At 28.5% G+C, this 16,820-nt stretch overlaps 2 protein-coding genes across 3 annotated transcripts; both read left to right on the top strand.

Moving 5' to 3' along the window:
* The first annotated feature begins 2,574 nt into the window (after positions 1 to 2,574).
* LOC137819743 (uncharacterized) lies at positions 2,575 to 6,008 on the top strand. 2 transcript variants are annotated; one of them, XM_068623711.1, is made up of 2 exons: positions 2,575 to 2,734; positions 5,188 to 6,008. In XM_068623711.1, the coding sequence occupies exon 2, from the start codon at positions 5,194 to 5,196 to the stop codon at positions 5,818 to 5,820; it is 627 nt and encodes a 208-aa protein (XP_068479812.1). In that variant the 5' UTR covers positions 2,575 to 2,734; positions 5,188 to 5,193; the 3' UTR covers positions 5,821 to 6,008. The 2 variants fall into 2 exon arrangements, with proteins under 2 accessions (XP_068479812.1, XP_068479811.1); XM_068623710.1 differs by having other exon boundaries at positions 2,613 to 2,734; positions 3,101 to 6,008.
* Positions 6,009 to 12,372: 6,364 nt separating this feature from the next.
* Positions 12,373 to 14,873, top strand: LOC137818476 (uncharacterized). The gene is made up of 2 exons (XM_068621929.1): positions 12,373 to 14,224; positions 14,398 to 14,873. Exon 1 carries the CDS (start codon positions 13,141 to 13,143, stop codon positions 14,170 to 14,172), a length of 1,032 nt encoding a protein of 343 aa, XP_068478030.1. The 5' UTR covers positions 12,373 to 13,140; the 3' UTR covers positions 14,173 to 14,224; positions 14,398 to 14,873.
* Positions 14,874 to 16,820: the final 1,947 nt, after the last annotated feature.

Raw genomic sequence — 16,820 nt, 5'->3', positions numbered from 1 at the left:
TCTTAAACATCAAAACACCTAAAACATTGCAAAACATTGCAATCTCAGCACAAGACTTGCTCATGATTGGATACATAAAGCAAACAAGAGTTTCAATGTTTTTAGTGTTTTAATGTGTGTGGCAATCTTCTGTCGCCTTATTGTTTTGGTTATGAAGAAGCTCTTCTACGTTTTGGCTTTGTTGGTCCAATTTAAAATGGAAGTTGCATGTTAAGATATCCAAAAGTTGTTGATCATGGATTCAATATTTTAGCATTAAAAGAGTTTTTTTTTTTTATCGAAAGGGTGCAAATTAGATTATAAATTATGGATTTAGGAAAAAAAAACTATTAAGGATTGAGTTCACGTGAAAGTTGTATCACAGTGACATGACTTTAACACAAAATTCGTGTATGGTCTCTATGACTTTGCTTAATTTTGAATTTAACAAACTGGAATCATGCATGAATGATACAATTGTGTCTCTTTTACATTGGTTTCATTCAAATCATACATTCATTTTGATAATTTTCTTAAATTGAAAATGAAAGATTTAATGTGGAATGTATTATGATTTAATAAATCTCTAATTGATATAAGGAAACATCACTAAAACTTAAAATTTTTCTGACAAGTGTAGGTAAATGAACTAAAATCCTAAAATACCTTAAAATAGTAAAAAAAAATAATAATAGTAAATAATTGATTTTCAAAATTTGGGTTGACCCAAATTTAATGAAATAAGATTAACTCAACTTTATTTAAATTATTTTCTTAAATAAAGAAGGAGTTAAAATTTATTACTGTGACATTAATAAAAAAAACTAATTTAAGAATCACCACCGAATCAATATTATACTATTTCTTTTACAAATGTCTTGATTTAAATCATAATAATTTGAGTAGTAATAAACAGTTACGTTATTAACTTCCAAGTACTTGTAGGTGACAATAACATTAGCCATGTGAGGATAGTGTCTTTTTCTCTCAGTGTATTTACATTTTAATTAGCAGCTGGGTTTACATGTTGTGTAGACTACGTTAAGTGAAAAAAAATAGCATTAAATAAAATTAGTAATCATAATCTTAATAATAATAATAATAATAATATTAATAATAATATTATTGTTAATAATAATGTTAATATTGTTATTATTATTAATATTATAAATAAAATTATTAACATTAATATTAATAATATATATTATTAATATTATTAATAGTAGTAGTATTATGATTAACATTATTATTAGTATTACTTTTAATAATAGTAATATGATTATAGGTATTAATATTATAATAATTTGTAGGTAAAATAGTAAGTAATCTATAATTTTATTTACCAATTAATCCAGTACTATTATCTATGGATAATATCCTTTAAAAATATTATCGTTTTAATGCACTAAAACTACATACAAATTTTATTTTCGTATTACTTTTATCAAATTACTTAAAGAAAAATATAAAAGAACTTAATTTTATTTACTTATAATAATTCGTACTTAAAATCTAAACGTAAATTCTAGTTTATTTAGAGATCCAAATTTATAAATAATTATCACTAAGTAATAGTTATCTATTAATGACATGACATAATGGTATATATTCGTTCACAACACATCGAATCTCACCCATGGATAAGTTTATTTAATAAAAAAAAGTTTAAATTTGAACCATTAATATTCGAATAAGTGTGATATGAAATGTTGGAAAGTGGAAAAAGAAATGAAGAACTTCATGATCGTGTCATGCATTATTGATGTGTTGGGTCAGGGAAAAGGAAAGAATATGTGGAGAAGGAGAAAAGTTACAAATAATTATGGCTTTTCTTTTAGTATGCTTTTGGTGCGATGCATTATATGGTTTGGATTGAAAAGTTGTCTATTTTTTTTCTTTTATTAACAATAAAAAATAAATAAATGGGAATCACTTCAGGATGATCCAACCCTTATACATAAATAGTTAGTGCCTTACTAACCTTCAACCAAGGAATACCTTCCAACTTAAATAAAGAACAATCAAAGCTACTCAAAAAAAGCATTAAACAACCAGCCTCATACAATCTACTGGATTCAAAACTCAGTTGGGGTACGTAAAGGAATTACAACAGTACTTTACAAAAATCTAAGACCAAACATTTATCTGTACCAGTACAAATACCTCGAGCGCATCTACCACACCCGTGTCGAAGGTCACCGAATTTCTATGTCTCCAAATTCCACTCACAATACCAATCCAAATTGCCCCCAACTTCTCTCATGCATACTAATAATGTCTACAATAATTTTTTCTTGCTAATAATATGGTTAATGCAGACAAATCTATTCTAAATGTGTCTGTACCAACCATTTTCTGCCTTTTTCTGTAAGGATCTTCGGCCATATAAGCTTCACAATATTTTAAAAAGGAAAAGTATTCCTTGACCACATTTTTTATCCACGAAATAAGAATTTATAAAATTGTAATTTAAATGTAAGAAAAAAACAGTGAAAGTGTTATAAAGTAGTATGATAAAGCAATTGTTTAGATGAAGACAATAATACAACAGTTTGGTAAAGTCTTTTCAATTAAGTGATTCACACATCCACTAAACTGATTTTATTGCAAATTTTCCAGCATACCCTTATTTCTTAGGTTATGAACAAGTTTTTGCAGTATAAATGTATTCTTTTTCTGGCTTCAAAGCAGCAACTTCGTTGCAAAAGGCAACAAACTAATAGCATCTTCAGCTTTCATACTAAAGCAAGAGAAGGTATGTCATCTCCTAATATGTGTTTCTGTCTTTACTTCTTATCAATATTTTTTTAAATAATTATAAAATTAGAATTAGAGGTTGTCAAATACTATTGTAAATATATATAATATGAAAAAATAGCAAGAGGAGGAGAAGGAATCATTCTGTCTTAGAAGCAGAACTGATCTGGGATCTTACTTTTATCAAGTATAAAAAAACAATTACGCACAATTGCTTTCTTGACTATTGTTAAAACGGATTGGTAAATGAATCCTAGTCAATGCCTTCTTTGTGACCAATGAAAGGTCTGTAAGATAGGGTTCAGGAAACAGTCTGTTAGGAGCTTTTGGAGGGTTCATGCATGTCTTCTTTTGTTGATAGCAGCTGGTTTGTGGGCTGTGGTGTCAGCTCTCGGCTATTGGCAGTTCTAAGTTGCACTTGGTTCACGAAAACAGGTGTTTAGGAGTCTATTGTAGGCATGATGGTGGGTTCCTCTGTTTTAGTAGTGCTTGAAGCTAAAACCATGGTGTTTTCTGGCTTTTCTCCATGGGCGTAAGGGCTTTTTGGTAGCAGCTGCTGCTACCGTTTTCAAGCTGTTACACCATTTCTGCTTTTCTTTTTTCTGGTTCTGTGTTGGTGTTGATTAGGGAAGGCATTCAGCTCAATAAGACTAGGTGTTTTCTGCAGGTTCTGCAACTTAGCAGTAGGTGCTTCATCTGGTTTTTTATGCGCTGTTGTGGCACTGGTTTTGCCAATTTTTTAGTTTTTTTCACTGTAGGAATTCTGTAGTCTTGTAGTCTTGGTGTTGGTTGTTTTTTATGCGTTACTTATACTTGTTTATTAGAGCTTTAAATTAGTTGTTTGGTTCTTTGCTTTTAGCCCAAGTGGCCTTGTACGTTTGTGTATATAGTCTTTTTTTTTTAATTTAATTTATTAAATGTTGATGTATGTTCAGATCTTGTGATTGATATAGAGCCCAATACAGTCGACTTTTTCATTTTAATTGTTTTCAGAAATTTAATATTCATTTTTATTTGAACCTTATTCAAATATCAACCCACATTTATTCACCCGGTTGAGTGTTATGGATTAATACTTGAAATGTGTTTATCAGATGTTTTGGGTTGCTGCTGTTGTGTTATCTGTAGTTACACTACAATTTATTTAGGAATGGATTCCCTTTTGTTATGGCTAGCCTATTTTTTTCTTTTATAAAAGTTAGAACATCTTTAATGATTATGTTAATTTTATTAATTTTTTTATCATAAGAAAAAAATAGTGAGAAACAAATTTAAAGAAATAGTACATATACTATTATTATGGGAATCAAATTTAAAGAACTTGTTCATGTACTATTATACTATGTGCGGCACTTAAATTGATACCGGACGCACAATTACAAGATTCATTAGAAGGGTATCTATTTTTACTTGGTTAAATGACTACATTTATAAGATTTTTTTTTTCTTTTGTAAATATTGGATTGAACATTTTCTGTTAGGATTTTCTATTATTTTTCAGTATATTCAGCACAGTTATCTATTAGAAGAAAAGATGACTTTGCAAGGGATATTATAAATCCCACGATACTTGGATATAGCAGAGTGTGTATTCTTGGCTCTTGTATTCTTGGCTCTTGCATTCTCTTTTATCTTAAAGGTTGTTTTTATTCTATCTGTTGTCTTTTTTCCGATCTTTTTTTTTTTTTTTTTTTATTCTTTCTCATCCTTGTATCATAAATCCTATTGAATTAGTGGACCAATTCGTAGTATAGGTCTCAAACTATGTAGCACATACATTGATAAAGATAACGGATACAACACAACACTTCGATACGTGAAATCTCCAAAATGTAGGACACGTTGATCTATATATTATATCATTATGACTAAGTTTTTTGTTTATGCAAGAAAGATGTTTCTCATGACTGGTTCAAAAGGATTTGTTCCTTATTTCTATAATCATAATAAAAACTTATACAATAAGTTTGAGTTTTTAAAAAAATCATTATATTTGTGTTTTTCAAAATTGTATTGGAACCATACTAGAATTGTTAGGAACCCAAAACATAAATTTTTAATTGAACACTTCACCGATACATATGTCGTACGAGTATAATACATGTGTTAGTGTATTATACTCGGACGACAATGATTTTAATTAGTTAGTTAATTATATAATGATTTCAAGAAGAAGAAAAAGCACTTTTAAACCCTTTAACTTCAAAATAAATAAAGACAATGCATTAAGTTCTTTTTAATCCATGGCATATAAAAGCAATTAACTGAATAATTAAATCTGAAAAATATTGAAATGATTCAGAGATATTAATGTAACTAAATTTGATTGCACAACATAACAATTAAATTAAACCCTACATCAATCAACCCTAGGTACATGCAATTAATTCATTACATTGAGTGCAAAAAAATTGATCTAACATATGCAAGTGCTTGTTAATTTCCATGAAGCTCATTATGCAAGATATATCAGTTACAATGGATGAAAAGCTGAAAGAAGAGAAAAAATGGTGGAAAAAAGGTATAGAAAAAATGGCGAATTGGTTGGCAATCAAGAACAAGGATGATTGGCTAAAGGACATGAGAGGTAATCTCAGTTTGGCTGCTACCATAATCACAACCATCACCTTTCAAACTGCTATTAATCCACCGGGTGGTGTTAGACCAGCAACAGAAAGTGGATATGTGGAATGTACAAAAAATTTAAATGGTAATCCATGTCCTGGTGAATCTGTCATAGCTGTAGTTTACCCAGACGCTTATGTCAAATTCCTTCTATCAAACACTATATGCTTTGTTTCATCCTTGGCTATGTGTCTCTTGCTTGTGAGTGGCTTCCCTCTGAATAACAGATTTTTCACATGGCTTTTGTCAATATGCATGTGCATCACCATGACCAGTCTCACTGTGACCTACATGCTTGGTGCAGATATGGTCACACCTTATCCCGTTTGGCATACAACCAAAACCATATTTTATAATGTCATTTACATTTGGCTTGCACTCCTAGGACTCGTCACACTTGTCCTCTGTCTGCGTCTATTTGTTTGGATTGTCACTAAATGCTTTGACAAACGTAAATGATGGCCTCCAATTTATTCTACTGCTCATTCCTACATCATTAAATAAGTTGCATGTATGTTACGCAATATCCCATGTCATGCTATTTTTAAACTTTGTAGGAATGTTAGCTTCTTTTGGACATGAAGGTTGTTCCAAATCAGAATTAAGAGAAGATGTTAGTTATTAATTCAGATTTTATTTACCGTAAATATTGCATATGTGGTCAGTTTATAAGGTTGTTAGTATTCATATTTTATAGTTTCTAATCATTGTAATTTTATTATATATATTCTTGAAGTAAATCAAAATGAATGTATAATTTAACAGTTTTGTAATTTTTTGTACAACTAAGTTCAATCGGTTTTATAACTTTTTATTTTCTTCAATTAATTTCAACTTTATAATTTTATAATGATATCTTTGCTTAGTGATTATGCTGTAATAATTTTGATGTTTTCTATCAACAATGGAGTAACTTTGTAGATTATAGTTGTAAATGCAGTTTGGGATTTTTTTTTTCTTCACAAATCTATTAAGGGATGAATAAGAAAGATAAAAAAAAAGGAAAATAAATGTTAAAAAATGGCATGAGTACATAGGTCATATTTTTATATGAGCAATATAATATAACATAATAAAAAAACAAAAGAAAATGAAAAAAAATATTGAGATACGATTATATATTAATATTATTTGACAATGAAATGGTCCGATTTAACATATTTAGAATTGGTGTAAAAAAAATTGGATACTAAATTAATTATAGTTAATAATGAATGACTAAAATAATACTAACAATATAATGTATTATCTTCTCATTTTCTACATTCATGTGTTCCATTATAAACTCAAACCATATACTTTATCCTGAGATAAACTTAATTTAGTCATTCTAGTTTTTATATCCAATTATTTTTAATTTTATTAATATTAATAACAATTATTTAAAATAGTGTCATTTAATTATATCCTGTGTTTTCTTATTTTGAAATTCTTTTAGTTTAATTACAAGTCTTTGGTGATTTAAATTTTATTAGTTTCCTAATTATTTCGTAGTGAAAAAATAATTAATTAATAAATTATTATTTTTTACTTTAATTATATATTTTTAAGTTCATCACTGTTAACATTAAAAAATATACAAATTTGACCATTTAAAAATAATTACTCAAATTAAACAATTTAATAATTTATTTTCATGCACAATTTCATTTAAACTCATCATAATTGTAAAGAATTTATACTTGTATTTATTTAGATTTCAACATTTATTCAGTTTTTTTTTTACTTTGAGTTATTTAGAAAATTTTACCATTAATGAGCTCACACATCTTTAAACCTATTTAAAAAATATCTTAATTTCTCTCTCTCTCTTAATTCTACAGAACTATGAAATAAAATAGTAACATCATAATTATTATTAATAATAATATGCAATAAAAATATAAAATTAATATAAGTTTATAAATTATAAAAAATATATAAAATAATAATACTATAAATAATTATGAAACTCACATATTATAACTACCTTTTATTTTAACAAGATTTTTTATAAAAAAAAAGTTAAGAAATACAATAATTGATATTAAATATATTTATAATTTAATTTGACATTTTAATAGGATGAAAATAAGTGATGTATTAGTTACTCAGATGTAAAAGTGACTTTTTTAATATTATGTTTAATTAAAATATTTTTAAATACAGTAATACAAATATGTTCATTTAATTTATGTAAAGGTTTTTTACAATTTTAAATTCTAAATTAATGGGCCTAAAACAAAGCAACAGCCCAAAAACACACAGTGTGTCATTAATCCAAACGACTATATTTTTTTACTTTTTTTTTTTCTTTCATTTTCTATTTTTCTTCAATCCTACCATCGTGTTTGCTTCAGAATATAGAAATGTGTATATTTAATGTATAAGAAGAAAAATTAAAAAAACACAAAAATAAAACAGAATAATCACAAAAATCAAGAATAAATACTGATAAAACTTTCTATTTGAAATCGTGAATAAATGTAACAAAAGTTATGTAACTGGTTATATATAATGATTACGTATATAAATATAACACACTATTTACAAACATAATCAATTATGTTTAAAAATTTCATTTTAAATATTATTATATATTTATATATTTTATAATTAATAAATTAATATTATTAATAATTATATTTTATAATATAATATAATAAATTTTTATTTTAATATCAAATAAAATAATTTATTTAAATATAATATTATTTTAAAATAAAATAAAAATTATATCAGAATATTATAATAATTTATTTTTATATTAAATTACTTTTAAAAAGTTGTTTTTTAATTAAATTATTTTATAAATATATTAATATATAATTAATATTACATCAATCACACCTAATAAAAGTTTCTATTCACCTCTTCCTTTTTTCTCAATTAAAAAAACACTTTCAATTTATTATATTCCTTTCTTTTCTTTCATATGTCATTAAAATTAAAAATAAAATAAAAAAAACTAAATAAAATATATGAACCGGTGACAGCAAACACGTGATAATGAGTATGTGGCATGTTTGTAATGGATGCTTACCAGTTAGAAATTTGTAGAAGAAGATTGTGCAGAGTTGAATATACAAGTCATTGTTACAGTGTTACCAATACTATTTGCAATATTGTAATAAGTTAACCCTATGAATTATGCTCTATTCACACCATGCATATTTCATTCTTATCTTAACTGTTTTCAATTTTAATTAACTTAATTTAGTTGTTTGATTGCTTTGATTAATTCTAAGTAGAAAAAGTCAACCTTGTGTTTTGTATGAATTGAGGAAGGTAACTTCTTTTTTTAATCTATTAGTTTTAAAATTTTGAATTTTAATCATTTTTTGGGTCTATGTCCATTGTATAATCTTAATTGAAAAAAAAAATCAGCATTCAAATTATTATTCCAAAATTGGAACAATAAATATTAATCTCATACCATATTTTTTTTATTAGCAGAATAAATAAATGAAAGATATTTTAGAAATATTATAATTTATTAAAAAAATAGTTATATATAAACATAATCTCCAAAATCATCCATGTTCAACATAATTTATATATAGGATTCGTAATCATAAATCATTTTGGTGGAGAGATTTGAAGGAGATCGGGATGCAGGAAGTTTGAAGAATATCCTTCTAAGATCGTTTTAGGTAGAAGTTTGGAAACAAGAAGGAGTTACTTTTTTGAGAAGATAATAAGTTGAGTAATGACTTTTCTTATTGCCAATATTGAAAGACTCTAAGTTTTCTCTCTACGGGGATTGGGTTAATAATGTTTGGGTGTGGGAATTGGCTTGGAGAAGAGGTCTTTTCACTTGGGAAATGGAACAGGTTAGTGAGCTTCTAGAAGTGACATTGATTATTCAGTTAACTCTGTGTATGGTTTTTTAAAGGGTTCGGTAGAGGGGGAATCCTCGAGTTTTTAACAGTTTTTTGAAGATTAAGGCTTGGTCTTCTGCTCACATAACTGCTTGGAGGGTTATGGAGAATAAGATTGCTAAGGTCAATCTGGCGAGACGTGGGATTGTGGTGGACAGTTTGCTTTGTTGTTTTTGCGGGGAGAAAGAAAAGACTACTAGTTATTTGTTCTTTGAATGCAGAATAACTTGGCTCGTGTGGAGTCATTGCTATGATTGGGTAGGGTTGAAGTCGACAAATCATCTTGAGTCTGCCTCACATTTCTTGCATTTTAACTTGTTCGGTGCTCCCACTACCGGTAATTTAACTTTTGGAAATATCCGGATTGTTTTGGTGAGTGAGATTTGGTGTCATCGGAATAAGCATATTTTTAAGGGAGGAGTGATTGATCATTTTGAATTTTTTTCCTTGACTTAGTTGAAGGTTTGGTATTGAGTTACTTCCAAAAAAAAATTTTATTTCTTTTTCCTTTTCAGATTGGTGTTTTGATCCTTTGATTTGCATGTTTTCAATTAAAAACAAGTGATATGTGTTGATATATTTTTTTTATGTTGTTTGTGAAAGATTGTTGTTTTTTTGTTTGGAATATTAGGGACTTTTAGCCCAAAGTGTATAAGGATTGAACCATAGTGGTTCACATTTATTTATTTATTTCTTGTCGATAAAAAAATATATATATCTTAGAAAAATCTATTTTTCTTATCCTTTACTCAACATAATGTAAACAGTTTTGTTGATCATCCAATCATTGTATTTTATTTTTGTTGATCACTCTATTCCTATTTATTTATTTTTTATTATTATAAAAAATTTAGTAATAAATTATCCTATAATAGAATGTTTCAAACTCCAATTTATGTGTAAAATTAAACCTCCTATATGATATTATATTATTTATAGAAATAAATCAGAAATATTTTACAGAAAATTATCATTATTTTTTAGATTAATCTTTTATTAATCTGAAGATACAAAATAATTAGGTTATCTCCACTATGTAAAATACAAATATATTCCCTTTATGCATAATAAATGTTATACATTTGCTCTTTACAGTTTTTTACGAGAAAGATATTAAAAGATGGTATATATATAATAAAATGAGGGACGTGATATAAGAAAATGTTATATAAATATTATAACTCTTTATCTTATTCAGCAAATATTGATGGTTCATTTTCTCTCTACTTTTACTTTTTTTATAGGATGAAAATCGTGTTTAATAAGTATTACTCTAAAATGTATTATGTAATTATTTTTTATAAAATACTTTTCTAGCTCAATAAATAACTGGAGCTATACATTAATTTAAGTATATTTTGGTGTTCATTAATGTTATGAGTAGTTTCTAAAAGAAAATTACTTTTTTATTTGTATTTATAAGACAAATCAGTTAATTATTCTAAATTAAAAAAAAATGGTTAATTTAATTTAATACATTATATGTCTTAGTTTTAGTATGAAATATATAAGTTATTGTGATCATATAATCATATCTATAAAAATATGAAGTGTACAAATATTATATATATATATATATATATACTATAATAAGTCAAAATCTATATCACATCCATAATAAATGTTTAACTAACAACAAGAAGAAGATCTTAATAAAAGAATGCAAGTTGGTTATTTTGGATTGTATCATCTCTTTTTCTTCACTTTTTGGTCCACCACACTCTCCACACTGCATTCTCCCCGGATCTCAATCTCTCACCTTCACCCTTATCCATTCATTTTGTCATAGAACACTATTATAATAACAAAATTCAAAACTATATTTTTAATCTATATACTTTTAATCAAATACATTTACCATTCTTAAGTTTTTATATTAATAACATTAAATTAAATTTTAAGATATAAATTTAGTTTCTTATAGTTTTAAAATGGTTAAATATGTTTTTCGTCTTTGTATTATAATATAAAATTAATTTCCGTCCGTCTTTAGACCTAGACCATTTACGTAATTATAATATGAAAATAATTGAAATTGATCATTTTATATGAAAAATGACTTTTAGTGTTTGTTTTTTCAAAATTATTCCTTGTTGTTTTGATTGCAGATATGTCCATTGTAACTACTTTCATTGGATTGATGAAGTGAAACTTCAAATTGAATCAATTTTATATACATGCATATATATTTTAATCATTTTTATACTAAAAGTACTGACAAAAAAACTTATTTAACCCTACAAATTTTGATATTTTTTAAATAGCATTTAATTTATAATTTTCAAATTAAATAACAAAAAGTTCTATAGCATATTTATATTGTTTACCAAAAATATAACGAATAAATAGGTAAAGAGTTTGAAAAAGCTATATATACATATAAGTATAAGTAAATAGCTAATAACTAAGAAGAGTAGTAAGAAAATAGATAGCTAAAAAAATAATTGTAGGTTTTTGTTTAGGGTAGGCTCACTTTTATGTGTATATGTATATATTGTTTATTATTAATAAAAAAAATCACTTTATTTGTTTATGTTTTTTTCTTCTCCTTCAATTATTTTTTTTGTCTTTTTATCTTTTCATTATGTTTATTTATCTCAGACAAGGCTATAACCAATTATGTAATAAAGGATAATTATGATAAATTGTAATATTTATCAAACTCAACAAAACAGAAACACATTAAATCTGTTCATTGATGAAACAAAAATAAAAACCCAAACATGCTATGTAACTATTTAGAGAAAATTATGCATGTGATAATAACTAAACTTTGTTTATATGAAACGAGTTTTCTGAAAAAAAATGAATCTGTCGTATTTAGAATAAAAATTAATATTTATTTACATTAATCAAAATCTTAATCTGGGATCTAACAATAAATTCACTCACTTTTTATTTTTTCTGAATCTATATAATATCATACAAACAGATTTATTTTCATCATATTTCCATATGATCGATCATACACATTATCCATCATCTGACAAAGCAGGATCAGACGATTATGATACGCTCAACAAACGAGTAACATGGTAGTAGTGTGGTACGCGTCACAGGAGAACAAAGCTCCAGCCACCCAATACTGGATAAGGATTGCCACGTCACTATCTTTCTCGGAGCACAAATCCATCTGACAAAAACCAACAACAAAAACAAAAACACCTTGACGAACAAACACATGCCCTAATCCGTAACCGACACGTGTCAAGGCCTTCCTCCTTCTCCTCCTACAAATCCACCTCTCATTCCGGTTACCCATCTCTCTCGCACGCACTGTTTGTTGATGCTCTCAACATTTTATCTATATATGCCTCTCTGATGCCGACGGGTGCCCCCAATTTCCCGGCAAGCTTCAAACCTTCCGTCGCCGGCTCCGATTCCGATGTCTTTCCGGTATGAATCGTTTGCGACACCTCTTTTGTTGATTTAGAAATGCTAGATCTACTCATCGTGTCACACGTTCGATCTAAAACCTGGTTCCACAAGAGGAGAAAAAACCACCTACTTCGTTCCCACAAACACTAGTTATATTTCTCTTCCAATTTCGCAACACTTCTTGATTGTAATTTGCCAATTGTACAGCTAGAACATCTTTCCTTTTTAAATTTTTTAATTTATTTCTATATTTTCTTTATTTTTCAATTTTCGTTGCCGGGTTTTCTGAGGTTGTACAGTTAGGGTTGGGTTGGATGGTGTTTTGAAGGAAAGAGCAGATTTTGAATCTGGGTTTTTGTTGGATGGTGGAGATCATGGATATAAATAGCGGTCTCTTATGGCGAAATTGGCTGCAACTTCAAGGTTTTTGAGGTGTTGTGACCTCGATTGTGTCTGCATTTGTCAGTAGTTTTCTGCAATATCAAGGAACGTGACAAAGCTGTGACTGTAACTTAAAAGCTTGGTATTGAAAGTGGGGGAAATGAGCATTAGAATGGCAGAGGGAGAATCTAGTGAGGAGGTTCATGTTCCGGGTGAGATTGATTGGCAAATGCTTGATAAATCCAAGTTCTTTTTCCTTGGTGCTGCTCTTTTCTCTGGGGTTTCTGCAACCCTTTACCCTGTTGTTGTGTTGAAGACTAGGCAGCAAGTGGCTCAGTCCCAAGTATCTTGCATCAGCACTGCATTTTCATTGATTAAGGGTGAGGGTTTTAGAGCATTGTACCGTGGGTTTGGGACTTCTCTGATGGGTACAATCCCTGCTAGGGCTCTGTACATGGCTGCATTAGAGGTTACCAAAAGCAATGTGGGCACGGCCACAGTTAGGTTTGGTCTTGCTGAACCCACTGCTTCTGCAGTTGCCAATGCAGCTGCTGGCTTGAGTGCAGCCATGGCAGCACAGCTTGTGTGGACCCCTGTTGATGTTGTGAGCCAGAGGTTGATGGTTCAAGGTTGTTGTGATTCTGGTAGTCCTAAGGCTTCCGCATATCGGTACATCAATGGGATTGATGCCTTCAGGAAGATACTGAGCAATGACGGTCTTAGGGGCTTGTATAGGGGTTTTGGGATCTCAATTTTGACCTATGCCCCTTCAAACGCAGTTTGGTGGGCTTCATATTCTGTTGCACAAAGGATGGTCTGGGGTGGAGTTGGGTACTACTTGTACAAGGGCAATGATAATGCAGCTAACAGTGCTTTGAGGCCTGATACAAAAACTATGATGGCAGTTCAGGGAGTCAGTGCAGCAGTGGCTGGTGGCATGTCTGCTTTGATCACCATGCCACTAGATACCATCAAGACAAGACTGCAGGTCTTGGATGGCGACGAGAACGGCCGTCGTGGACCCACCATTATGCAGACAGTGAGGAGTCTGGTTAGGGAAGGTGGTTGGATGGCTTGTTACAGAGGTTTGGGGCCTAGGTGGGCATCAATGTCAATGTCTGCAACAACAATGATCACTACTTACGAGTTCCTCAAACGGCTCTCCGCAAAGAACCAAGAGGTTTTAACATGATGAAGGATAGGTTTATGACAGCAAAGAAAAGGATAAACAAAGAGAAGACGAGGTTCATCTTCCCTCCCTTCTCGTGCCTGTTTTCTGTTCTTTTCTTCTTTCTATTTGTCACTGTTGTTTCTTCCCTTTTAGTTTACCACAATGACTGCTTCATCAATGTAAGCGATTGCAGGTTATTACATAAATAAAAATTTACTTCTAACACATCTATTCCATATTTCTCAGTCACCATATGCACAGGCCTCATTTTTACTTGGAAGTTTGATCTGATAATCGTGACTCACTCTGGTTTTCAAATTGAATATCATGAACTATCTGACTCACCAACTCTCAAACGCAAGAATCATGTCATGTGGATTTCAACCTTATGCACCATGTGATCTACTCAAGACTTTTCAAACAAAGAAGAAAAAAATGTTGGGTTGAGAGTATAGTCACATGAGCATTCGAGAATCTTTTATGTATTTTTTCTACTCACATATTTACTAAGCTAGTTATGAGGAAGTGGGAACAACTTTTAGGTATCTATTTTATTTGTATCTGTATAGGTTTGGTTTATAGTGGATAACTTTAATAGAATGGTAGGGCCACCATTACCAACATGTTCAGTGGTGGACCTGACTTTGCTCATTTCCAAAAACAAAATTCCCACTCCCTAATAAATAAAATCACATATCAACCCTGTTGCATCTTTTCACAAATTTTTGTATTCTATAGAATCTTTAACAGATTTTTGTTATTGTTTAACAGAGGTTTCTCCACAAGTTTTCATTGAAAAAAGACAACCTATATGTATGTATATGTATATACATGTATAAGAGCATTCTTCTATCCACATGCTGTGTTAGAAAAAAGTACAAATATCTGTTATATATAAATTAGTTTAACATATAACATATGAAATAATGCTCAGAGGAGTATTTTTTGCCATGATCCTTGTTTTGGACTCCAACTCTGATTGAGTCTCTAATCTGCATTATTTGTTTATAGGTTTTGGAATATAATAAAGTGATAGATTCTTGAGGAGAAGAATCCATGCACCTCATATGTAAATAATTGAAATAACCGTCATATCTAAGAGCCACTTGTCCAAAATAGATATTTTAAATATCATTTTAAAAAGGGTTTAATCTTTTTAAATTGACTGTGTTAATGAATCTGTGAGAAAAAACACATAGTGATAGGAAGGTGGGTAGGCCCCAGAATAAACAAAATTAAACACATACCAATAATGTATAAATAAATGGATAGTGCACAAACATATAAAATGCAATTCAATAAACAAGTGTAAATTGCTTAGCATTTTTCAGTAATAAAATGTTTCTTATTATGATAGTCAAAGTGCATAATATAAATTACATTATCCTTTAAGCATTGTTCATATCGTATTGTTCCTACCATCCTTTAATAAACTAATATGTTCTATTTTTTAATCTGTTTGGATATGACTGACTTCTTAAACTAGTTAAGATTTGGTGTATCTTAATATTGTTAATGACTAGTTTTAAATTTCTATTATTAGTTTTTAAGACTTTGAAATAAATTATTAAAATGTTACAAATGGTTGTTATTGTAGTGGAACATCTAGGGGACAAGAATGTCCCAGTAAAACTATTTTACAAAAAAAGGTGTTATAAATTTAATATTTGTATAAAAATACTTGTGGTTATGTAATTTCTTAGATAAGTATGCGTAAATATATTTTTATCCCTTTAATTCACTTTAAATTTTATTTGAATATCTATTTTAAAAGCTTATATTTTAGTTTTTATAATTTTAAAAAAATACTTGATTTGACCTAACTATAATAAATTTAGAGACTTAAAACACAAAATAAAAATGAATAATCAATTTAAATTTGTTTAACCAACAAATTAAGCCAATCATACTCATCTTAACCTATATTCAATTCAATATGTTTTCAATTCCTTTTAAGATAATCCCATTTATACAAATTGGACTGATAAATTAGAACCATGTTTTACATTCTACTCATGATCACACTGTTACCTACACCACTTTATTTATGTGTATAATCAATAAAAGAAAAAATAACATAACTTCAAAAACAATCAAACATAACCTAAGCATAAACTATAACCAAACAACATTTTAAACTTTACTATTCTTAAATTCAATGTTCCCTATAACGTTAACATAATTAATCTAAAAGGATATAATACCAAATTTAAATTGAAAGACATGTTTTTAACATCATGAAGCTGCTAGAATAAAGAATATATTTAATCTTTCCAAAAAAAAATCTAATGCATCAATTATAATTTTGTTTTAGAATTGGGATATAAATCCTATTTAATTTCACATCTCAGAATAATTTTACCATAGAAAAGAACATGCAGCAACTTTTTTCCTATTCTAAGTCTTTATAATTCAAATCATTCATGTCCTTTAATAATGAAGAGTGGGTTATCATTCTTTAAAACAAAGATAACCAAATCATGTACATAATCATTGATCTGAAACAGAATCTTAAGCCCTTTAAAAATCATATGGTAATTTATTTATTTCACTTCAAATTTACTATAAATGGAAATAAAAGTTATACAGATGAACATTTGAAGTACACTAGTGAATGAACCAGTGAACAAAAGAAGACAAGAAACCCACAACAAACTAGAACAAAATGA

Source organism: Phaseolus vulgaris, chromosome 10, assembly GCF_000499845.2.
Source record: "Phaseolus vulgaris cultivar G19833 chromosome 10, P. vulgaris v2.0, whole genome shotgun sequence".
Lineage (NCBI taxonomy): Eukaryota > Viridiplantae > Streptophyta > Magnoliopsida > Fabales > Fabaceae > Phaseolus > Phaseolus vulgaris.
The sequence above is the reverse complement of the archived record's forward strand: the minus strand, read 5'-3'. Positions and strand labels throughout refer to the sequence as shown.